This window comes from Thunnus albacares, chromosome 19, assembly GCF_914725855.1.
Source record: "Thunnus albacares chromosome 19, fThuAlb1.1, whole genome shotgun sequence".
NCBI classification, from domain to species: domain Eukaryota; kingdom Metazoa; phylum Chordata; class Actinopteri; order Scombriformes; family Scombridae; genus Thunnus; species Thunnus albacares.
The window spans coordinates 11,215,463-11,241,643 of NC_058124.1; the positions used below are offsets into that span (position 1 = coordinate 11,215,463).

At 42.5% G+C, this 26,181-nt stretch overlaps 2 protein-coding genes across 11 annotated transcripts in view; one reads left to right on the forward strand and one right to left on the reverse strand.

Moving 5' to 3' along the window:
- LOC122969681 (calcium-binding mitochondrial carrier protein Aralar2) overlaps positions 1-2,476 on the forward strand; it is a 50,171-nt gene extending 47,695 nt beyond the window's left edge. The window contains exon 18 of the mRNA XM_044335590.1: positions 952-2,476. Within this exon, the coding sequence (XP_044191525.1) occupies positions 952-1,141 (190 nt within the window). The 3' untranslated portion in view covers positions 1,142-2,476. The remainder of the gene's footprint in view (positions 1-951) is intronic.
- The window catches only part of LOC122969683 (cytoplasmic dynein 1 intermediate chain 1), a 56,549-nt gene continuing 32,524 nt past the window's right edge, over positions 2,157-26,181 (reverse strand). For 9 of the 10 annotated variants that reach the window (XM_044335592.1, XM_044335599.1, XM_044335598.1 and 6 more), the window contains 7 exons: positions 15,762-15,908; positions 14,237-14,350; positions 13,907-14,040; positions 12,806-12,950; positions 8,025-8,165; positions 5,123-5,248; positions 2,157-2,956 (listed from right to left, as the gene is read on the reverse strand). In XM_044335592.1, coding sequence (XP_044191527.1) covers positions 2,846-2,956; positions 5,123-5,248; positions 8,025-8,165; positions 12,806-12,950; positions 13,907-14,040; positions 14,237-14,350; positions 15,762-15,908 — 918 coding nt within the window. In that variant the 3' untranslated portion in view covers positions 2,157-2,845. The other variant, XM_044335601.1, reaches the window with a different exon arrangement.

Genomic DNA, 26,181 nt, shown 5'->3' on the forward strand with positions numbered 1-26,181 from the left:
ACCCCCTTGTAGAACAATAGGGGTTAATTTCAACATAGCTTGGTGGGTGTCCTCCCTCCTCTGCCAGAGAAAGAAATGCCACAAGACCAAAAATAATTTTCAAGCACATTAGCTGACAGACTGAAGCCCTCGCTCAAAGCTCTGGATGTGACAATTTTCTCAAACGCAGGAGTTTCACCGCACCGTCAGGGCAGGCAGCACCCATTTGACTTCTACATGTTCTTTCTCCACTTCTGGGATTTGAAACGAGCTCATTTTCCACCTGAAAATAGGTCACTCTCAGGAATAATTCACTGCTTCTCTGAAGTTAAAAAAGGTCCAGTAGGGAATCGAGGTGGTGAACCTCTCAAAATGCTTCTTTTAATGGACAGCTGAGACTGTGCCGCTGTATCCGTTGGAGGGGCTCTTTACTTTTTCATGTAGCTGCTTCTCTCTCTCTCTCTCTCTCTCTCTCTCTCAACGGCTCACAGTAAAACAAAATCAGTGGCAGATCCAGCGAATATTCGGTGTGGTTTGGAGTTGATCTGTGCTCCTTCGCTGTCCGTGTTGGCAGCGAATCACAGAGCCCTGCGTGAAATCAATGAGGGATTTGATTTAGTTCTGCTTTGAGGGAGAAATGCAAACTGTTCAACTTAAGATTTTCTACGAAGATGTTTATTTCTGCGGTGAAGAGTGTTTAATATAATAATATAAATTTAAGATTTAATAATCATAATAAAACTCACTTTCTCCTCTGTTTGGTTAACATATCATCTCGTGCCATGTTTATGTTGTTTAACACTCTCTCCTTTCCCTCCATCGCTCCTCACCTTCTTGCATCCAACTCCCCTTCTCGCATCGCCTTTTTTTCCTCCCTCTTGTCTCGCCATGCCTCTGGCTCTCTCCTCCGTCTCCATCTTTCTTTCTCTCGCTCTCTCTCTCCCTCTCTCTCTCTCTGTCTCCACACCACAGAAAGCCGGCTGGCTCGGAGCCCACCCCCAAGTCTCGGATCAGCCTGCCGGCGCCCAACCCCGACCACATCGGAGGCTTCAGGTTGGCCGTGGCCACGTTCGCTGGCATCGAGAGCAAGTTTGGACTCCATCTCCCACGCTACACAGTGGCGGCGGCGGTGGCGGCCCCCTCCAACGCCAGCACCCCTTGAACTGCTCACTTCATCTTGACATAGGTTTGGGGGGGTTGAATGAGGAAGAGTAGAAAGAGGGAATGTTTTTCATACTTGAGGCAATGAAAGACACCAACTAGTCCAGTGTTTTAAGTTACCTATTTAAAATTATTTATTGTTTTCTCTTATAATGATTCATTTATGGTAGTTTATATGAAACCATATGCAATAGTGAGCCAAATAACACGAGCGACACAAAGGTAAATTCTTTGTAGGAGCCGTGCTGTATTTGTTTTAATTGACCTTTGATTGACATTGTTTTGAGTTGTATTATACTGAGTTTTGTTTTTCATACAGTTCAACTGGTACAGTAATATGCACACAGGGCAGCAGAAGGGCTGGCAGATGTTTAAATACACCTTAACTGCTTGCTTTTTATTGAAAAGGAATATCAATAACTAATAACTATCTCTGGCGTCTTCCTTTTGCTGCTTTATATTCAAAAGCACATCCGTCATATGATCGTATATATATAGTTGTCTTTAATCGTACACGTGGCACTTCTGTAAAAATGAGGAATAGAGACATATTTTCATATATCTATACGGCTATTTTGATCCTAAGTTGCTTTCAATTGTGTGCTGAATTGATCAAATATATATATATATGTGTATATATATATACATATATGTATATGACCAAAAAGATCTTGAATGTAAAGACGCAGTGTAACATTCTAACTCGTACACAATGTTTACTGTACTAAGATGTTTGGTTTCAGGTCTAAATGTGTGCAGATGTGTAAATGTCTTGAGAGAAAGCCGGCACCAACTGCACTCCTGTAGCGTGTCATGACTGAGTATTTAAATTTGTACAGTGCAGAGAATGTAGGAGTTACATATGGTGTGTAATAATCGTGCCTTACTGTACGTATGGCAGCAACATGTGTACTGAGAGTAAAGAGAAACTTATATTAGTAAAGCGGATCTCTGCTTGAGTTTTTATTCACATTATTACCGGCTTTCAACAACATTTCATTAAAAGCAAGACAACAGTCGATCAAGCGATGCTTTAATAGCAAACATAGCAGGTTTAACAGCGAGCTCTCACCATCACAATATACCTCTTGTTCATTGTTACAGTTCATGAAAGAATATACAGCTGTGGCTCTGGTTCAGAACCACCTTCGTCCACTTGATTCAGCTTCTGACACCCTGAAACAACTGACATAAAGCAGCCACAAGCCCCACGTGTGATAACGTCACCATATTGACTCCGTGTTTATGCGTCTGGGATATTTCAGGAATGTGTCGCATGCAGGCAGAATACAGAGGAAAAAAAAAAAAGCACAACAGAAGGTGAACGTGACATTTTGTAAACAGAACACAATGACTAATCTATGGACCCTGCTTTATTTTTACGGTAGTGCAAAGCATCATTACAGTACACATATCTTCATAAGGCTATAAGACTGCCACTTTTATATAGTGTAGGCTCACGAGTTGCAAGCAACACATCACCTTTAAAGAAATAAATAAGGGTAGAAGTCAACAGTTCACCCGTTAATAGACAGTCTGCATTTACAATAAAAGCTCTGCCTTGTTTGGATCAGACAGGAACATGAACATAAAGGTGGAGAAACACAACTGAGTGAGAAGCACATGCTATAGTGACACCAATAAAAGCACACTGGGCCTCTGAGTCCCCTCCCCTACTCCCCTCCCTCCACTTTGGTTTCGGAGTCTATGAAGCCAGCTCCATAGGCCCCTCCTCCTCGCCGTCCGCCCTGTTAGCGCGGATCTCCATCAGGGTACGGGCGAAACGTGCCCAGTCGTCACTGTGGGCCACCGACAGCTGGAGGAAAAAACATCACAAGGACACGAGTGCGTCACGTGAACACATAGAGGCTTTCTATGAACGACACAACAAGAGGACAGTGATGTGAGCTGCGCTGACTGTAGAGCTAATAACGGGACTCGTCAAACTGAACGTCGTTCCTCATTCAAGTGTCGTGTGCTGTGGGAGTCAGAGTGAGTGGGACAAGAACCGCGGCCGCCACCCAAGCTGTCTGCAACCGCTTTGCATGGCCAGGCTGTAATTAAACAGGAACCAGGAGGAGGGATGCAGCCCCCCTCCTCTCCCTCCCCACCACCAGAGCTGGCAGAGTCCACAGCAGGGGGGCTGCGTCAGAACATCATCTATATGGTTCCTGACTGGCTTCAGCATTAGCAGTGTTTTAACAGACTACAAGAGGCCCTCGTGTGGGAGAAACACTGCTGGATTCTGTGTTGTCAGGCTTTAAAAAGCAACGATCTCCAAACATTTTCACGTCATTGAACAGCATTAAACCAAACAGTGTGGTTACTGTCTCCCTCTCTTTCTCAACCCAACCAGGTCAAGACAGATGGCTGTCCGCCTAGAGCCCGGTTCTGCTCGAGGTTTCTTCCCGTTAAAGGGGAGTTTTTCCTCGCTGCTGTCGCCAAATGCTTGCTCATGGGGGAATGTTGTGTCTCTGTAAATTAAGTTCGGTCTAGACCCGCTCTGTGTGAAAAGTGCCCTGAGATAACTTCTGTTGTGATTTGGCGTTATATAAATAAAATTGACTTGACTTGACACACACACAGCTATCTGAATTGTCCATATTTTACATGGAGCAACAAAAGTATAAAAAAGTAATCAAAATAGTTCTAATCCCTGCTGATACATTAAGTTAGCTAACACTAATTTGTACTGAGTACAATAATAGTGAGAAGTGTTTGGTATTTTTCTTTCCTGGAACCCTCTCAAGGGTCGCTGTTGGGACCGCGCCGCTCTGGATGGAATTGCTGGCATCTTTCTCCATATGCTGTTCCTGGTTTTAGCTACAGTATATGGGGGTGGGTGTGGGGGTGAGGGTGGGGGGGGTGAGTTTCTAGTGAAGTAAATACCCCCACCACACACATACACACACTCCTTTTTGGAGTCGTAAAACCTTTCAACCGCGCTCACTTTTATTGATGACTCTTCGTTACCAGCAACCCAGCGTGGAGGCCACCGGCTCAGCCGAGCCTCTCTCTAACTCACCACACAACAAAAAAGATGCTAAAATTAGCCGAGCGGCAAGTCTAGCGCACCCTCACATGAGGATCCTAACCAGAGCCCAAAGATCCCTCCAAACATGAGAGAACATACAGGCACAGGCAGGGTGGTTGGCCGCTTTGTGGTGATGGCAGTCATGTGGAGGCCATTTTACAGGGACAAGAAAGAGGGGGTGAAAAAAATCAAACACATAGATCTATGGCAGTACTGACAGTTGGGTAAACATACAGGGTTAAAAGACCTAAAATGGTTGTTGGTGGTGGTGCATGTGGAGGTTTGACTGTGTAAAAAATACACTTTATATTTCTAGTCTATAGTACATGTCTCACCAAAGTCAGTGGACCAAATATACATAAAACATGACAAGAGCACAGTACAGTATGTACTTTGAAGATGCAGCAAGTGCAAGTATGTGTTTGTATCACATGCAGCACAGTGTTCCAGTTTATTCTGGTAGAATCTGAATGAAAGGAGGCATTACTGATGTTTCATTTAGCAAGAAGAGTAACTCAGATTTCAGACAGTAAAATCTCTCAATCCACTGTTGTACAACTTCATTGCAACAGTGCAATAAAATTTGGTCATTGTAGTTCACTCATGCTTTTGGCACTGAGGTTGTAATTAAATTGTTATTGTTTGAAAACTGCAGCTCAAGAACCACCGGCTCCATGCGTCACAGCGCTCACAGTGAATCCAACAACAATGTACTCAGAAGACTGTTTTTGAAAATCCTGAACATGCTGCCAAAATATTAACTTTACACGAGAAACACTTCAGTACAAAACTATTTTAAATGTCACAGATATTATTCTGTAATGATTAGACGATACCTGAGGACACAGAGCACTCATTCTGCCCTTATTTCTGGGTACCGTGAAGGATTCTGCTCAGAGACTAATGTCTCTGCTTTACAAGAAATGTATGTGTGACGGTTGTTAGTACCTCTCCGGTATCGTAGATCCAGACTCGGCCCTCTGAGTCGCCCACAGCCACCTCCTTCCCTCCCGACGACCAGCGGACCCTGTTGAGCGCCGACGCACCTTCGATAGTCACGCTCGCAGTTGGTACCTGTTCAAGGATTCAACAAACAAACAAACAAAAAAACCCAAATTGATAAAAATGTTACGGCAAATTTTGTACACTCATCAACTTCCATCTATACAGTAGATCACATTACATTACTGCAAATTATACATCTAATGGGAACGAATCATAGACAGCAGATTGAGCCATAAACATAAACATAATCCTACATATCATAATCCTGTTTTGGAGTAATTTCCAGAGGACCAACAGCACATTGTTTGACTTTTATGTGATTCCTTTTAATGTGGCACATAAACCTTTATAAAACTCTTCCAACGCATGCATGAAAAGAATGATCCCCACAGCCTGCCACTTGCAGGAAAAAAAGTGTTACAACTTTGTGTTTTTAATAGCTGCTTTGCATCCAAAAACCACCCCACACATTTACTGGATATTACATTTCTAAACAAAATACTACTGACAAAGATTTACACTTACACCATGGTCCCCTGAGTCTGTATTTATTTTTATTTAATGATCTAACTGCAGTTTCAGCTATTCTTCTTGCTGTTTATTGGAGTAAGGGAGCGTTATGCCATTATCGTCTCATTTACAGAACAAATTTTACTGCATAAAAAGGGAAACTTTATCCAAATACTAACTGGAGGTTAGACAAACATAGCTGTCAAATTTACAAGTCCTCATTCAAATGTGGACACACAAGGCCACCTACTGTATAATAACTGCACTCGTGTTTGCTGTTGTGGGCGAGCTGATGCTCTTTTTTAGTAAACAGCACTGCTTGTATTGCACCTTTTTAAAAACCTAAAACCATCTGCAGTGTTTCCATAAACTGTTCCTGACATGTGGCAGGCGAGTCTGACACATGTCACCAGTGGAGACAGAGGCCTTGGCATCATGTCGCCTCACACACCGAGCTTCTGCGTATTTAAAGCAGCGCTAACCACAGACTGACTGCCATTAGCCTGCTAGCTTCCAGCACTCCGCCAGAGTTGATCTGAACTGAGGGCTTTCAATTGGCTGTATATGTCTGTGTGTGTCTGTGTGTGTGTGTGTGTGTGTGTGTGTGTGTGTGTGTGTGTGTGCTGGAAATGAGAACCAGGCGCACCGCACTGCTCCGTTAATGTCGTTATGACTGTGTGTTTTTAATATGATGGCAACAATGGAAGTCTGTTGCTATTAGACTGTGTGAGTGAATGTGTGTGCATGTGTTTGGTACATCCGTTTGTGCGTATGAGTGTGTGTGTGTCTGAGCAAATGTTTCTCATAAAGCACATTGTTAGCTGAGTTAGGCCGTCGATAATGAACTCTTCCTCTGTCGGTGAAAAGGCCGCTGTTGAGGGAACCATGGGAAACTCGTCATCTGTGTGCCTGCTGCAGAGGGAAGACCCTGCGTTGGCGACGGGGGATCAGTGGAGGAGTGTTGACGTTAAAACAGTAAGAGAGGGAATGATTACATGAGACATAAAATCCTGCGAGATAAGGTGATTCAGTGTATGTGCGCAATGTGTTGCGGCTGCAAGAAACTGAGAATGAGAGTGAAAGAGCATTATGAGAGAAGGGGTGGGGTGGGGGGGGGGGGGGGGGAGCATTTCCAGAGATGCAGACTTGTATTAAGGTTGAAGGCACTGTGGGTGTTGTCTCCATGGAAACCAAGAGAGACGGAGACTGGAGGATCCTTTTATCCCTGCTTTTACCTGAGTGATCAAAGGTTCGGTATCCACTCCCCCATCTCAGTTGTAACAAAGTATGGTTTCCAGACTCGTAGCTGAAGTTACATCTTCACTATAGTGCAACTTTTTTCTTTCTTAAAGGAAGAGTTCAACTTTGGGAAACAGTTGAGTTAGATGAGAAGATTCAAACCACTTTTCTCTCTGTTAAATATGAAGGAGACGATTCGCTTAGCTTAGCATAAGCATTAGCAGTTGTTTGCAGGATTAAACTGCTCTCAGCTTAGAAATAGTTCAGCACACAACCCACGGTGAAACAACCAGTTTGTCATGTTCATTAGTTACCTTTGGGCACAAACAGTGGTAGCTATTTCCCCCTGTCTCCAGTCTTTGTGCTAAGCTAAGCAAACCGGCTGCTGGCTGTAGCTTCATATTTAGCCTACAGACATGGGAGTGGTATCAATCGTCTCCACCAACTCTCTGCAAGAAAGCAAATAAGCGTATGTAACCGAACTGAATAATAAGATGATCTATCATTCGCTGGCCTCAAATGCACTCATCTCAAAATAAATGTTGCCCCGCAGCGCTGAGAAACTCAACCCCAGGCCTGAACTTTCTTTTTTTAATCATGTTTCGTCTCCAGCATGGGACTGCGGACTGAGGGTTGGGGCTCGCTGCTCGTGGTCTCCTGCACATGTGTGCACTTCACTGATGAGACAGAATGTGGGAGGGAGATGGGACAGGATGGTGGGGTTCCGAGGTTTCCTGAACGTTGGACAGAGGTTGTAGGAATGTTGGCGGGACGGCTGGATGGGAGCCGGGGATGAGGAGATGTCACCCAGTGTGATTTAAAGTGAGGGCTGTGGGAAACGCCCACAAGGGAATCTTGAATCGTGTGTGAGTGTGTAGGGAGGGATGTGGAAGGGTTGGTGTATGTGTGTGTGTGTGCGTGTGAGGTGAGGGGGGGGGTGGGGTGGGATTTATGGGAGGGAAAGGCTTGAGTGTTTGGCTGTGTGGTTCGGCAGAGGCCCAGCGACAGGCCCTGAGGACACCAAAAGACACAGAAAACACACCCATGATGACCTTTATTCACCCACCTTTGCATGCACACACACACACACACACACCTCAGTGTCGTTGTTGAGGTTCCACAGGTCCAGACGGCCCATGCCATCCACGGCGGCAAAGAGCGCAGGGTGCACGGGCGACCACATGACGTCATACACATAGTCAGCATTGTCCTCAAAAGAGTACAGAGGCTTGTTGTGCTGAAAGACAAAGAAAAGGTTTATGATGGTGTGAAGCAGAACTGCAGAGAAAGAGAGAAAGACAGTTAGGGATTACAGTAGATGACACACTAGAGATAGAAAGGAAAGGAAAGACAGAGAGAGAGAGAGAGAGAGAGAGAGAGAAGGAATGGAGAGAGGGAGTGAGTGAGCTTCAGACAGAGTGGCGCTGCCTCAGCCTTGGGGCCTGTCTGGGTGCAGAGCCTAATTAAAAAGCCTAGCACATTCACACAGCGCCATAAAACCGCTGGGAGAGATGAAAGGGAGGGCCCCTCCACAAGGTGTACTGTAACCTCAACACAACAGCTGTCTAAGAGAGAGAGAGAGAGAGAGAGAGAGAGAGAGAGAGATGGGAAAGAGATGGGAAAGAGGAGGAGAAGGAGGGGGTGGACAGTGGACAGAGAGGAAGAGGCTTTGGAATTAGGATGTGGGTGTGGAGTCTGACAGAAACTGGATATTGGAGGCCGATATTGATGTTTGAAAGTTTAAATAATCTGATCATGATAGATCAACAAAAACACACATATGGGGGGGGGGGTGACTGTGACTTGGCAGGTAGAGCGGGTCGTCCACTGATTGCAGGTTTGATCCCCGGCTACTTCTGTCCGTATGTGGAAGTGTCACAAGCAAGACACTGAACCCCAAATTCCAGATGCTGGCAGCTGTGTGTGAATGAACTGTGGATAAAACGCGCTACATGAACGCAGACCATTTATAGGACATAAAACAACCGTTTTTGACAGGGATCTCTTAAATTTGTTTTTCAAAAAACTGTTACTATGATATACTGAGTGAGGATATTTTACAGTTGGGAAAAAAAACTTGTCAGTGCTCTCTGGTGGACAAACTATATAATGGAGAAACTAGCATTTTCTATAGTAGAATTCCTTGTTTCTTATTGGCCGATACTGATACACCTGTAATAATTGTATTTTCTGCTCTGCTCTTGTAAACTAGTGACCACATGACAAGAGAAGCATAGTGAGGACAGTTTCTCTTGTAGTCAGTTTAGTCTACATTATGATCAGAGTGAAACGTACCAAAGCACACACCTCCTCCATTATTGTGCTGCACACTGCTGAGTTGAGGGCTGTCAACTGGTATCAACTCTCACTTTGATACTCGCAAATAGTCAGAAACTAATAATAAGTATTTCTAAATATTTCTCCACTCATCCCAACAATCTGCACGGCGCAAGAGCCTTGTTTTTCTCTCTATAATGTGTATAAAGCTTAATACAAATGATGTGTGTGTGTGTGTGTGTGTGTGTGTGTGTGTGTGTGTGTGTGTGTGTGTGTGTGTGCGTGCGTCCCTATCTCTCAGACCGGCTGTTAGGATTCCAGAGGCTTACAAACTGCATTCCTGACAGGTAGAGTGGGAGGGGTTGAGGAGAGGAGACAGGTTGGCTGGAAGAGCAAATGAAAGAATGCAGTCTCTCTCTCTCTCTCTCTCTCTGTCTCCCTCTCTCTCTCATTCCTTTCTCTTTTTCTTCATCACCGTTATCCCTCTCTCCGTAGTTGTTCTTAAAGGCTGCGATACCTGCAGACAGACGGTGGCGCGCACTTACACAAACACCAACAAACAGAGCCGAGCCAATTTCAAGCCTCGATTGAACCAGCCGGCGAGGTGACGGCGGAGGTCGTTTTCCTCCATCTCACACATTTTGAGCATTCGATCAGCTGAGTGATTCCTGTTTATGTTCGCTCTCTCTCTCTTCTTGTTTCAGTACATGTGTCCACCTCACTCCTTTACTCAGCCTCTGACTTGACAGCATTTCATATCTCCACGTTTGTTATTAAACTGATTGATGAAATCTTTCACTTATTTGCTCCTGACAATTCAAGCGACACATCACTCGGGAGACAAGATGAGATGAATAAAGCCCTTCCTTGTGTCTACAGACTGTTCAAAATATAAACTACTATTTTACTGTAGTCTGTGCGTAATCTACCGCTCTTACAGAAGGTGATTTCAGTAAATAATCTGCAGCAGCAAGCCTTAAATACTAATCTGAAAATGAAGCTTAATCCTCGTGGCGCCGCGGGTGATAGAACTGTCATTATCTTTCCTGTGTTGAGAAGCTGGAGGAGCTTCTAGCACGTTTGAACTGGAAAACCATCACTGATACACTGGATGCTAACCGTAAACATCACGGTGCAATGCCAAATTTATTGACATCACGTCTAGTTATGCCATTGACTCTCATGTGACTCTGCATGTGTAGAAAACGGATGAATAGATGAGGAACTTCTCTACTTCTACCCTCACTGGCTCCATCTTGGTTGTGTCTGCATCACAAACATTACGCTGGCTTATTAGCTTCACACCAGGCTTTAATAACAACACGCAGGAGTGACTGAGAAGATGTCCTCTAAGTAGAAACTATATGAAATGTTTCACAAGAGAGCGCACAGGGCAAAACCCTCAACTGGAGATCAAGACTACAATCTCATTTTTCTCTTTTCCACATATCTGCCGACACTCATCTGGAATATTATCGACACTCATGAACAATCACCTGATCTGACGGCGATCCGGCCCTTTAATTAAGCTCTTAAGAGAGCAAAAGTGGAATGATTTGAGCTCCATCCAATCACTTAGTAGACGTTGGTTTTGGGGTCAAGAGAGCAAGACAGTTCAAGTTATGCACAATCATAAACCCACTCCCAGCTGTCGCGACGTCTTCAGAGTCTGGCCGACTCTAAATGATTTCACTAACCACAATATTTGCACCGCTGAGTGTAAAAACATCAGCAGACTTCTGTGTGACGGCCTTTTTGAACTGTGAGGGGGAAAACGTGTGAACGTGAAGAGAATTCACTGCGAATGTGTGTGTGTGTGTGTGTTACAACAGTTTGCGATGGCTGTGATTGGTGGGTTGAAGGCGAAACCCTCGGGGGGATTTTAGGTAAGCAAAGGCAGCTTGCTTAAGGTGTACGTGAGGCATGTGTGGTGTGTGTCTATGTTTGCTCACGCACGCACACACACACACAGGTATTCCGCCTGCCCACACACAAATACGGGTTATGTGGGATAAGAGACAGACGCGCATTCCTGCGGTGCCCCTCAAAGGAAAGGGAATTCCCAAATCCTGAAAAATAACACACTCCACTGATGAAAATCCGCAGAAATGTTTTAATATGTGTCACGGGACTCTTCGCATAAGACTTATGGAGTGTCTGCATGCAAACATGAGCTAAAATTGAGAGTGTTTTACTGCCTGTCACAGAGTGAGAACTGTAACTGGATCTTGCATAAAGTTGAAGGTATTATGCAATATGCATTATGTATTATCCTCACACTGAACAGCGCTCTCTTTGATTTTTTGGCTGTGTTTGCTGTTAGAAGCCCTGGTCATGTTGATCTCTCTGTCCTTCAATTTTAGCATCACTTTCCACTATTTAACCATGAAATTCTTCAGTCTTTTTCCCCACGCTCACACCTCCTGACTCTTCTATCCATTTTACTCTCTCCAGCTATTTTCTTTCCATCCCTCCTTCCTGTGTCTGCATCACCTGGACTTCTGCCACTAGAGGTGTGGGATGTTTATCCTCCCCAACCTCAGAGAGTCTTTATTCTTGTGCAGTATCCAAAATGTACCTGAGCTGACTCCTCTGTGTCTCACCGTGTCCTTCGAATGTGTTAGCTAATGTTTCTGGTCTGCCAACACTCACTTTGACAGTAACGGTGACCGTTTGCTTTTATTTTTTCCACTGCCACTGAAAATGCTGCCAAATGGAATTCATCACGCCGGTTTGAAAGGAGAACAAATACCCTGAGTGGACGAGGTCACTCAAAGCCGGCGAGAGGAGGAGCGCCCACCTTTAGAGTGTGTCTGAGGTAGATTCACTGAGTGCACCTGCGGGCGGGCGGGCGGGCAGGCAGCGCTGTCCCATCAGTGCATTTCTGTTTTCAAGGGATGGGGGAGTGACAGAGAGACACACACACACACACACACAGGGGCTTTCACATGCAAACCGAAGAAAACGCAAACCATTTCTGGTCATTTGTCAGAAGAGGTGCAACAGTTTTAAAAGAACTGAGGACTGGCTGATATGCAAACTAATTAACTCGACTTAACTGACATACTTCAATTTACAATAATACTATAATAAGGCAACCTAATTGTTTAAAATGAAATCCTTACAACGCATCTTACTGATTGTTGCCCTAAGTTCAGCCTCACAGGCACACCTTCCTCTGATGTTGTGTAGACATCCATCCTACTTCAGTAGTACTGGCATCACCACAGTTCTTTACCGTCTATAAAACTGCAGCATTTCATTACTAAGCAGGGCTTACTGTTGGGAATGCACAGCCTGGAAGGAAGTACCTGACAGGCTCAATTCAGGCCAACATCATCAGGTTCCTCCCAAATACTACTACAGACACTTACAATGTGTAACTTAACATTGCATTGCATACTCACATATATGTATTTACCCGGCAACAGACCTCACCCAACCCCCCACCCCACACACACACACACACAAATACTCAGAGAATGACTCTCACACTCATTTCTCTCTGCAACCTCTCTGAGTCCACAATCAACCCCCCACACATCCTCTCTCGCTCTCTTCCTCTCTAGCGCACACACAAAAAACACACAAACACCGTACCTTAGTGCTCCAGAGTTTGACGGTCCAGTCGAAAGATGATGTGATGAAAAGATGGGAAAAGTCAACGGTGCCCACCGCGTTGTGACAGCTGATACCTGTCACCGGCCCCTGGTGGCCCTCGAACATCTCACAGATACCTGCCTTACTGGAGAGGGGCGACAAAAGTAGGACATCTGTAACATAACAATACTCGGTTCTGCAGTGTTTTAGTGGTTATTAAAATGTAAAGTAGCGAAGTGGTTTGCGTCTCAGTGGGGATGCTCATGCGAACAATATTTTGACAGCACAGTAAATGTTTAACATCTTAAATTGAGGGAAAAATAATCAAGTTCATTTTTACAAAACAAGTGGAAAAGATTATTTCACCAAAATCCTCCAAAACAGTTTTCCTTGTTACAATAATTTCACTCAAGGCAACAAGGAAACACACTTGAATGGCTTTAATTTAGAAATAAAAACACAGTATTCTCTGTTCCTTGTCTAATTTCACTTTGGGGGATAATCATTTTTGGGAAACACAACTCCCATAATGCGTCGGGTATGTAAACAGGATGTACAACGTTACCATGGATTCAGTGTGTTAGCTGTGGGTTACAACTTGGCACCGTTAAATGTGTGCCAAAATAAGCTATTATCAGTTCCTGTTTTGCTATGTGCCCATGAATACAGAGCACACTATCACTGATGACTTTGACACTGAAGAAAACTTAAAAACATGACAAATCTCAGGCAAGTTCTTTTTTCCTATGACTTTAAAGCGGATTTAGGAAGATTTATTCGCATACAGATATATAAAGAGAAGATGGTATCATCAGGAAGTCACTCTGCATCTAAAAATATGTGTATCATGTCTCTGTGTTCAGATTTCAGTGAGTTATAACTCAAAGAAGTACGAGTTTTGATGCAAATTGCGGCTCAGACCTCACGTCTCACACAGTTTGAAAACCTCTCCTCTACATCATGTAAACAGAACAGCTGAGCAATGTTTTGCAGTAAGATTTAAAGCACCAGTCAACACTATGACCATGCAATCATGTTATGATTTTTCTGCAGTCTTTTATGCATGTGTGTATAAGAGTGTGTGTGTGTGTGTCCACCAACCTGCCATGTCTGGATGCGGTGTACACAGTGCCCTCCTCACTCCCCACCACATAATTGTTAACGTCTCCCGTGGGGAAAGCCATGCCTGTCACCGCCACCGGTTTGGATTTATTGTACACCAGTTCCATGGTCTCCTACACACACAGTGTTAATGTGTGTCCACATATGAAATACACACATCCAACCACACTAAAACTCTAGTAGAGGTCACTTGTAGTAACTCATTAAAGGTTTTGTCATTCAAGTCTCTTCACTGGACTGACTAACACTTTTTGAGCTACAGTTCTAGCAGGTGATGTGTGTGTGTGTGTGTGTGTGTGTGTTGTGTACCTGAGGCTGGGAGAGCATGTCCAGACTCCAAGAGCACATCTTGCCGTCTGTAGACACAGTGATCAGGTTGTTGGCATTCTGGGTACCGACCACGTTCACGCAGTACACAGGGTGCTACACACACACGCACACACACGAGCGCAAGAGAAAAAACACACAAAAGAATAAATTTTTTGTTTTCAAAATCATAACAAGAGATTTTAACTACGGTCCCGCACTGATCATGTGATTCTACTCTTACACACATGACATCATTAGACACTTTGTTGGACCAACAGATGCGGCGGGCTCACACACAGCTCACATGCCGGTGTGCAGCCACCTTTCAAATGACTCTACGTTTGGGACATGTGCTGCAGTGCAAATCCGCAGGAGTGTGTGAAACCATTATGTCATTACTGGGCAGTAATTGATTTGTGTACTGGGCCGCACAAAGAATCCTTTCAGCAATCAGCACCATGCTAAGCTGGCTGGACTCACTGACTGGAGAGGACAAGAGCGATGGCCTCATTATTGGAGTCCACAGCCACTTTAAACCTACAGCATGGATGGCATGTAGCAGTCTGTGTGTCTACATGCCTTCTCTACCTGTGGTTATTAACGGCCCCGGGTCTTAACATATTGCTAGTGTATATTGGTCAGTAATTTGTTGAGGGTCAGTCAGTTCACTGGAGCGTCTCAACTGAGCTGCCCTTTCAGTTATGTCTAGAATTTGATTGCTCCAGTCAAGTGTGTGTAAGTGAGTGAGTGTGTGTGTGTGTGTGTCTATTGTGAGAATTATCAGTCTCAAAGCTGCAGGGTTTCATCCGTTATCATGTAAAAAATAAAATGCTTAGTTATCAAACAGAGTGCGGTGCATTTTAATCCAATATCTGTTCATCAAGATGTTTATTTGATATCCTTTGTTGCTAATTAATCACCATATTATGTTTTTTGTTTTTGTCGCAACTAAGGGAGCCAGAGAGCTTTTTCATGTTAGAGCTAATTAGCTAATAGCAGTTTAACTACAATAGGTGTACAACTGATTATTGTCCTCATTATCACTTACAACAATGAATAGTTTAGACTATAAAATGTGAGAAAATAGTCAAATGTCAACATCACATTTTTCCAGAGCTACAGTGTCGGGTCACATCTTCGGATTTCTTGTTTTATTTGACCAACTGTCAAATACCAAAAGATATTCCATTTATAATCATGAAAAAGTCAGAGAGCAGCAAATCCTCACATTTAAGAAGCTGGAACTAATAAAAGTTTGGAATTTTTGCCTGATAAATACCCTTGACAAAAAAATGATGATCAAATTTGTGCTTTTCTGTGAAATTGACTCACAGTTTTAGCTCTAAAACCAACTTTTAACACAAATCAGATCTTTTCTAAATGTGTTTCTTCAATTGTGTCAACACTGAATACATCAAATGTGTACTACAGCTCTACCAACCTGAGTTTTGTCTCACGGTAGGCTCATAGTTTGTTGAAAGACTATATAGGCTATATGTCATACTGATACTGAAGCAAACCCTACAGTGTGTGCAGCAGCAGACAGGGGAGTCCTCTGGACGGGGGTCCGACGGTGACTGCGGTTGTCCCACAGGACGATCTGCCCCGAGTAAGTTCCCCCCACCACCAGGTTGGGATGAAACCTGGCAAAGCCCACAGACACCACTGGAGACTGAGGAAAGAGAAAAAGAGAGGGGGAAAGGAGAGGATGAGCGATCACTGCATTTTATTCTGGTGTGAGGATACTTTGTGGGAAAGCATCCGAAAAAGATGCATTATCATGAACTGACAGAGAGAGGAAGACGGTGAGAGTAGAAAGATTGGTCTGATGAAATGTGGAGATAAAACAGCGGACGGAGAGAAAAGAGCAAAAACAAAGGACGATACGAACCGAAAGTTGTAACGCTAGATGGAGCGCGAGTGAGAAAGAGTGATCAAGGCTGCGAGATGGGTGGCGGTCTTGAGGAGATAGACGGCGGGGGAGATGATGAGTTTGGCTACGGTGAGAGTCCGCCGAGGAGAGGAGAGAGGGGTGATGCTGGGGTGGAGACCAGACAAAGAGGGGAATTGTAGTCCTCTTTCCCCCAGCCGTTTCACATTACAGCATCAAAACCCCAGCAGCCACTGGAGCGCTCACTGTAGCCTCCATCATGACAAGCGCACCCTTGAACTCCCTCCCCTCCCCATTGCCGTGTTTATTGAGTTTTGGTTCCTCTTCAGTGCTCGTCCCATATGGGCTTCTGCGTGCAGCAGCTAGCCTTCCCTGACCCAAAGCCACTGAAGCATCTGTGCTGAGGAGTTATGAGAAAATGGGCAAGTGGTGTTACGCATTGACAAATACATCCCTCAATCTAGTAAACCAGCATAGTCATGCTGAGAGGACCAATAATTTACAGGCAAGACAGGGCCAAGAGAGCATTAAATGAGAAGCTCACAGACACACATCACAATTAAAAACAGTAAAACTATAAAAACATGCAGGGTGCATTTCGCAAATGTGCTGTTGCCTAATATGGTCGTAGATTTTGTTGGAAGAACTGTTGTTGACAGTTTTAGTGTTTCTAAAAACTGTCTGTTAGACATTTTGTTATCGGGACAACAGTTGTGAGTCAATTTTGGAGTTTGGTGGCAGAGCTTGTCATTACTTATCAGAATCCTCTCAAATCAATCACTGCGCTAGCATGGCAATGATGGTAAGATTTATGAGAATAAAGTACATATACAGTATCGTATGCAATACAAACTGTAAAAGCTTCAGTTTTAATATACAGTTTATCTGTAGGATGTTTAATAGACACTAAGAGAACAATGAATATGATTTTTATTGATTTAATTCAAAGTCAAACTTTAAATTCAAAACAGGAAATTACATTCCTATTTGATTAACTTAATGACCACTAAAACAATCCCTCTCTGAAACAATTATAGCTTACATGAATCCTCTCATAGGAATGCTCTCTTTAAAGGAATAGTTTGACATTTTGGGAAATATGTGTATCTGCTTTTTTGACCACTGTCATATCTGTTTGTTAATATTAAGCTACAGTCAACGACCAATTAGCTTCGCATAAACACTGGAAACACAGGGAAACTGCTAGTCTGGCTATGTCCAGCACATAACTCCCTGTAAACAAAGGCGATATTATGTTTTAATTAGCGGAATATAAAGATGTTAGTAGGTTGGTATGTAGTCATGTTCATGTTTAGGAAAAGCACCACAGGTTGACAACAAGCCAAACTTGAATGTTAACAACCATAATAAGCTAATGTTTTTAATGTTCAACACCAGTCTGACAGTGACAATGCTTGAAAACATGGTGGTGGTTAATGTGAAACTATGTAACTTTTTAATAAACAGCAGCCACTGTGGTCACTTGTAGCAGTTATGGGATAATGGTTGATGCTAAATCATGGTATAAAAGTAGAGAAAAATCATAAACTCAGCAAATTAACTGACAGCTAGATATTGCAAATGTTAGCTTGATTCATAATTTACCAGACACAATGAGGCTATAGCAACAAAATCCCTGAGTTTACTGAATTAGGAAAGTGTGTATTTTACTGCTAATGAGTTCAACTTTTAATTTTTGAGAGGAATAGTGTTTTATTCTTTATTTCAGAAGTTTCATTGTATCGCTTTAATACTTGAAAAGTCAAACCACTACTGTATTGAATTTACATTTTGAATATCTCAGCACACAGAACATCCCTTCATTACTTTTTTTCCTTACAGTAGTTTCTTATAAATCCAAAGGTATTTCATGTGATTGAAGAGGTATTACTAATTAACAGCTGTGACCGACAATACACTGAATGTACAAATCAAATCATTGGGACAACTGAAACCTAACTGTGCTGGGGTAGCATCATAATCATCAAACAAAAACTGTTCACTCACAGTCACAACATTTCTTCTTGTTTACAGTGCATCACTGAGAATATCCTATTGAACTGAGGCAACCTACAAGTCTGCAGTAGTATAATATTTGTGTTATTTTTCATTTCTTTTTGCATTTCTCTCCCTCCCTCCCTCCCCTTCTCTCTCTCCATCCCTAACACCACACCATGTGCAAAGCAGCCAACTCCAAACCCAAGTTCATCTTGAAAGTAGACTGGAAAACAAACCAGAGGGAAAGAAAACACTGCACACTCTTTCTCTTTTTTGTTGCTTCTGAGGAGTCAAGGCTTCCAGAGGAATGGCTCGGGAGTCGCTTCAGATGTCAGGACTCAAAATAAACTGAACTTCAGTGGTAAAAATAAAGTCGCTCGTAAGCCAGCAAAGGAGGCACTCTCTGAAACGTTTATTTACACAGTCAGATGAAAAGGAATCTGGGTTTATTAGCACAAATTAGCACATAAGACTTAACAATCCGACCAGCAACATAATTTAACATAATTCTGAATTATAATTTTAATCCTGACCTATAAATACAGAAACTAAAAATGTCCAAAAAGTATGAAAAGGTTTAGTAAAAGTAAGACTATTCAAGCCAAATGAACTCACACACAGAACTCAAATACACTTGGAAGATTCTGCCTTGAACTTCAACACTTTTGATATCCCAGAATTTTGGGATGACCTTTACCCTATGTGGTCGTCTGACAGGCTGCTGTCTGAGGTCTGTTCCCCCAGACTCCATCAGTGGGCTAATAAACCAAAGTACCCAGAGTGAAGGAATCAAAAACATCAAATAGCTTAATGATTCTAGATTCTTAAAGGGGACATATTGTGCACATTTACAGGTCTATGTTTTTAATCCGGGGCTCCACTGGAATATCTTTGCATGATTTACAGTTCAACAAACTCCTTATTTGACTCATACTGGCCCTTTATGCAGCCCCTTAGTTCAGCCTTTGTCTGAAACAGTCCATTTTAGCTCATCTCTTTAAGGCCCCCCTCTTGAGAGCCCAACAAATCATGCAACAAACTATAGTAGTAGAGTTTCACTTTTCTTTTTCTTGTTGTTTAATCGAAATGTCAACTTCTCAAATACATCCATACATGTTCAAGTTGAAATCTGAAATCTGAAATATGTGTAAAGTGTAAAATGCAAACAACACAGGGAAAAACCTTAACAACCTTAGCAACACAGGCTACAGGCTACATTTATGGGCATGTGCAGACAATTTGGTGTCAGCTTGTCACCAAGGTAGAAAAAACTGTTTCAAATTAAGTGTTCATGGCAGGTTGAAGCCTGGTTTGGGAACTTTGACCATGTTTAAAGGGGACCTATTATGCTTTTCCTTATTTTCAGTCATATATATAATGTTACAATGTTGGATGTTCATATTAAACATAGCTAAAAGTGTCAAATAATGAGGTAAACGAATGTAGAAGTAATCCCTGTGAGCAAAAAGCACCAGCTTAAGACTGCTCTGAAACACTCAGTTTCTAATGTTTTTTTTCTACTTTCAGCTCAAGCCGACATCAGCTCGTGACAGATTTCTTTATATGGTCATCTGCTCCACACACAGCGCATGAGTTCACTGCTCCGCTCCATTAACATTATGCATTTTTCCATTGTTTTGGGGGTAGTCACACTGAGCCATGACTCGAGTTGAGCTGGCAAGCTGTGAGTGTTTTTCCATTACACAGCAGGGCAAACTAAAATAAGTTGTTTTCCTGTTGGAGGTGTGCTGGTCGTCTGCAGCTCTTCATCAAACATCAACATCTCTGTGGCTGTTTCTGCTTGTACTATTCCTCCCTGCATTATTTCTAACTGGTCCGCTGAACAAATAGTTCCAAATATCTCAATGTGTTGTTGTTTTGACTGGTTTTTAGCGCTGCTAGCAGAGCTTTGCCAATTTGGTGAGGAACACGTTTCATTTCCTGTGAATTCTTAACAATAAACGTCTCCTGTTATTAGTCGTTTAAGCTTTAAATATGAAGCAGTAAAGCAGGAAATGTTGGGTTTGCATTGGCGGTAACTTAAAATGACTCTGATATGACTGGCCCTTGGTAGGCTTCCAGAAAGCTGACCAGTCAGAACACAGTGGGCTCATCGGGAGGGGGGCCTTAAAGAGACAGTGTAAGATAAATAAAGAGTTTTTTGAACTGTGAATCATGCAAAGCTACTCTAGTGGAGTCCAAAAATAAAAATATAGAGCTGGAAATTAGCATAATAGCTCCCCTTTAACAAAGATATCAAAACAGTGTATAAATAACACAAAACCACAAAAAGCATAACACAACCCTTTCAAGTCTTTAATAGTTTGGCATTTTGGGAAATATGCTTACTTGCTTTTTTGCCAAGTGTTAGCTGAAAAGATTGATACTGTTGTGGATATTTTGAGTGATGGTTAGCAGTGGAGAAAGGCATACACAACACTTTTGATGTCTTAATGCTGAAAATGTTTATTGAAAGCACTTGGCCAAGTGGAGAACCAAATACAGTAAACACCAGAGTGTTTTGCTCCGATGCTGTCTCTTTCTGTTCTATTCTCTGACGGTCCGAGTCCTAGTCTTTATCAGCCTACAATATGAAAAATTTGTCTGATTGGTTCACTAGTTTCTAAACAAGGGACTGCACTTTACCTGTGACAGTTTAAGTCACGTTGCATGTAATTTCAACAGTTTTGGTTTGAGCGTCTGACTGTGTCATCCACCCATCTGTGTTGTTTAGGGAAGCCTCCTCTGACCTTGGTAACCATGGAAATGCTGATATACCCTCTATTAGAGAGGTTTCTGCCTTCCCCAAAACATCACAGACAGCTGAAGTCTCAAGGAGAAAATATCTTAATCTCTGATTAAAAATTACAGTGTGACCTCTAAGCCAAGCTTGACCCAATGTAACCCAATTTGTAACCTTTAAAGATGGAAAATCCCATAACAGATACCACTCATATCTATCTGTTAAATACAAGGCTACAGCTAGCAGCTTAGCTTAGCATAACAAGTAGAGGGGAAACAGCTAGATTGGCTCTGTTCCAAGGTAACAAAATTCACCTATCAGCACCTCTTAAACTCACATATTATATCTAGATCAAAGCCAGGCTAGCTGTGTCCCCTGGCTACCATGTTTTATGCTAAACTAAGCTAATTGGCTGCTGGCTGTAGCTTCACATTGATACTACAGATATGAGAGTGGTTGCAATCTTCTCATTAAACTCTTCAAGAAAGCAAATAGATGTATTTCTTAAAAAGGCAAACTATCCTGGCTTTTTCCTCACTGACCTCCTCACTGACTTCGTTGAGGCTTATCTATTTGCTTAAAATAACCATAAAGTAAGCATTAAACTCCTATAAAAGTCCAATTTCTCATTTGAGTTTTAAATATCTCTAATTGGAACAATCCATAGTACAACATTGACTGTATACTATCTCAAAAATATGAATATTCTTTTCTTTAAACTCACAACAGAAGCCGTCTCTTTGATCTTTCCAGCAAAGACCAAGATGACCTTACTCCACTATTAACACCATCAAAAATTACGATTACAAACTCAAATCCACAAGCATATGGGCAAAAATAGAAAACATCCCTACTCTCGTTATTCTTCCAGCAGTTATCACCCTAAATAAACATCTCTACCCCACATGAGTAATGACAAAGAAAAGCCAAATCAAATCAAGAGACCCCTCTATTTGCTCCATATGTTAGTTTAACTCTTAAGCCCTATCAGTGTCCCCATCTTAAGAGGGAAAATCCTGACTAAACTCTGAATCCCCTCTTTGAGAAACCACAGGTTATGCCATCATACTGTCAGGCTTAGTGAAAGAGCTACTGAAAATTAGCTGACTTTGTCCCCGTAGTGCACTTCTACGCGTCTGCCAGCAGCAACTTGGACTTAAAATAAAAGCCATTCTCCGTAAATGCTTCTAATCAAATGTCACATCAGTACATATGTTCTGAAGTTATATGCTATTTTAATGCACTGTATGTCATTAGCCGTTGAAATGAGATCAATTTGTCCCGCGCTATAAGGAAGTTTATGATTTAAGCTCAGGGGGAATTGGTTGACACTAAAGCGGATTCTCAATGTCAATGTCATGTAGCAAATAAATGACAGTAGTTTAGAGCTGAATTATGGGGAGCTGTGTTATGTTTAGGCTGACTTCTTTATTCATTCATGAGCTTTTTCCATCAATGGCTCGATACTTGATATCATCTATTAGATTTCAAAGTGTGTAAACATGACTGAAAAATGAGTTAATACTTTAAATTAAATATAATGCAGTCTTTCTACTTCCTTCTCCTCCAACTCAACTTCATTTTAGATTCATACGTCTGGACTTACCAGTCATACAAGCGCCACATCTGTCTAAATAACACCTAGAAATCTATCATGTCGGCAATACTCCCGCTATGATTGCATCTCTGTATCAGGCCTGACTCGATACCGAGCCTGACATTTCATTTCCAAACGCCGAGTGGCTCTGTGGATGGTTCTCATCTCACATGCAGCATGGGTCAGACACCTGCCAAGTCATCTCCTGCCAACACAGACAGAGAGGATGTGGGGAGTGACAGCTCCCGGAAGAAAAAGCAGCGGCGAGAGTCACTTCGGTATATGGGGCCCAGGATAAATTGTGTAAGTTTTACAGGGAGACACTCTCGCAGTCAGAACAGCAGATTTCATTTCTTTCCTCATGCAACTTCTACTGTGTGTGTGTGTGTGTGCATGCATGAGGGAGAAACTCACACACACACACACACAAAGTATCATCTACAATATCTCACATAGGCTCACAAGGCTAAGTGCTTCTGGCAGCCCTTATTATATTAATGGGAAGTGTTCTGTAGAGGATAATACACACATGGTAGGCCGTGATGAAAGATGGCACCCAGCGAGGGATTAGGGAGGTTTGAAGGAATGACAGAGAGAGAAAGAGAGCTAGGGAGAGGGGAACACTCCCTCCTTTGTTGCCTCCTCCTCTCTTTCTTTCTTTCCTCGGGCAACAAACTGTTGCTAAAGTCGGCTTGGGAGGGCAGAAATGGAGCAAGAGTGCCATGGAGAGAAGAAAAGGGGAGGTGGGGGGCTGATAGGGCCTGCCAGACAGTATATCCTCCCAAGTAGATCCACGCTCCATCCCACTACCCCCCCAGCCTCCCTCGCTCACCGCACTCATCTGTTTTCCACTCTGCCTTATCAGGACCAGATGGATCCGACTGTCTTCTCTTGCATCCCCACTTCTCAACCCCCCCCCCCCCCCTCCTCCTTCCCAACCACCTTTCTCCTCCCTTTCTCCCCCTGGCTTCGCTCGTTTATGACACCCCACGGATTTTGTCACTCTGTGGTTTCTGGCAAGGAGAGAGAAATACCAAGCCGACTCTCCATTTCACCAAGCAAAGAATGAGGGCTTGACTTGAGCGAAAGCACGAGGAGAAGGCTCCCTGGAACACAAACAAGTCTTTCTCTCTCCCTACCAGAGCTCCTTTCCCTTTATTTTCCATATCTTTGTTTGTTTGCCTGACTCATATTTTCACTTTTGTGGGCTTGTTGCTTGAGAGTAGGATCTGTGTTGCAAGTACGATGCCTGCTCAGCTCAGCCATACTCGATTTGATATGAAACTGATGTTCTCAGGTCTGTTTTCCAAACAAAGTTATAGAATTTGACTTTTAAATTGATACTTATTTATTGGCCATATTTAAGTGGTAACTGGATGGTTTAAGATAACATCTCAGCTGCTAAAATCTTAATTCCTATTGAACACTTGGAGCTGGAGTAGAGCTGGTTATCCTTTAAAAATGTTCAATATCAGTGCAAATACCGTATCTGAGTTGATACCTTATTTTTGTGAATATAAACATATTTTAACCTTTTTTCGCCATTTAACAAAATATACCAAACTGCTTAATGATAACTTTGTTTTAATAAAATACAGTCAAAAGTTAGCATTTAAGCATTCGATGCCAACTTTTGAAACTTGACACTTTTTGATACTTGGGTTCGATAACTGGACTCTGAGGATGACACCTAAAAGTCTTAATATCACTAATAAAAACAAGAAAATGAGCAACAGACACTTGTAAGATTGACTGCAAGAAACTTTACATATTTAAAACATTTAAGTTATGTTTTTTCTTGTCTTTCTGTCAATTTACACATGAAGCACCTTGTATACTGTGGGCTGATGATCCTCCATTAGTAGTTTAATGTAGTTAGAAAAAGCATGTCTCCATGTAATGCTAATTTAAACAACCTCTGATTAGTACAGTAAAAGCTGTAAAAATATAATCTAATTTCCCACAAAATTTAACTCTGAATGATCTTTAACAGTGAAAGCTGCATCTGTTTAATGTGCCACAAATCAAATACAGTCACAAAGTCTTAACCCTTCTACTCAGCACGCATTTATAGGATTTCTCTGCTAAGCTTTCTGGATACAATGCAGCTTCATCCTCCAAGTGTAATTTCACATGGGTTCCAACTCACAAAAGGCCTGCGAATAATGCTGTTGCACTGTTCTCCCTTTCCAACTCTCTCTACCCTCACCCTCCCTTCTCACTCTCCTCTCCTCTTACTCCCGCTTCTCCTACTCAACCTTTCTGGAAGTGCCAAAGGCCTAGAGAGAAATGCAAGGCAGCAAGATATTAATAAAAATATGACAGATTTCAATGGGATATGACAGTAGCGGCGGGGGTTGTTACAGAGAGGCGTGTGGTTTGGAGGGTTCAGCAGAGGTTTTAAGTCAAACGGGCCCTTTAATGTGGTGTGACTTTGCCCACTTGAGAGGCTGGTGTGAAGTTACAAGATTGGACCCAACTGGGACGGGGCGATGATGGGTCCAACTGCTGGGACGTCTGCGATGAAGGGAGGCACGCTCAAGTGGTACTAGGATCCATAGCAGCAGCTGCCCCCTTTCTTAAAGTACAAACCCATCTCACACACTGATGGATCACACACTTACTTCACTATATTACAGATTAATGGGCCCCACTACCCTAGTGGAGTAATGTGACTGCCAAAAGTCCTTAAGAGGTTTGTAAAGGTCTTGACATTATACTGATCATACTAATTTTGGATGCTGTTTGTTCACTGAGTTAGAGAACAATAATACATTTCATTTTTATACCATGTTTAATGATGATCAAAGATATTTTAAATATACCAGTACACGATAAAACAGATTTCAAATCACTGAAATTAAATGACTTAAAGAGGGAAATAACTTAACAAATGTGTCAAGATGTGACTTCATAAAAGTAAAACTGGTAAAAATTGTTTTGACAGTTTTGATATCCCCACTATAGTTATAGTTAAAGGTAGAGTCAGTGATTCTAGAGAAAGACTGTTCAATACAATTTTTTTGTCAAATTCAGTGAAGATCACCAGTCTGCCAGCTGTCCGTTCTGAGAGAGAGAGGCTGTGGCCAATTCACATGGAATTCAAGGAGGTGATCTCTCACGGAACAGATACGCGTCCTTTTTATTAAATGTATCAATCCACACTGAATCCGTGACTGTCTCATGGACACCCCCTGTGCTTTTTTACACTCCGAATCTATTTTTGCCACGTTTAGTGAAGCGTAATCTGAGCAGGCAGCTATTTAAATCACACAAATATGCCACCGTACATGTGTTTTGAACTCATTAACCGTATTAATGAATCAATAAATACAAACACCATCAATTTCTTCCCGTGGAGCCGACATGCAAACTATTTTGGTTCAGTAAGTTTAGCCGGCTGCTATCCTCTTAGCTCCCCAGGCGCTGCATCTGACAGACGGCTGCTTCTGTGGACGCTGAACGCAGGTTGAGTGAGAATAGAGAGGCGGAGAGTGTGGATGGACTGTTGTGCTCACATGAGACAAATTTTTTTTCCCACTCGTGATAAAGTGTGAGAGGAGCAGAAGTGACTCTACAGCTGACACATCACTCTGGAATAAGCTATATTTCTCATTGGACATTGGACTTCCATGATAACTATGCTTTTTGTACTTTACTTTTTATTCAGAAAAATTTCATTAAAGTTGCAATACAGGACATTCAGCCACTAGATA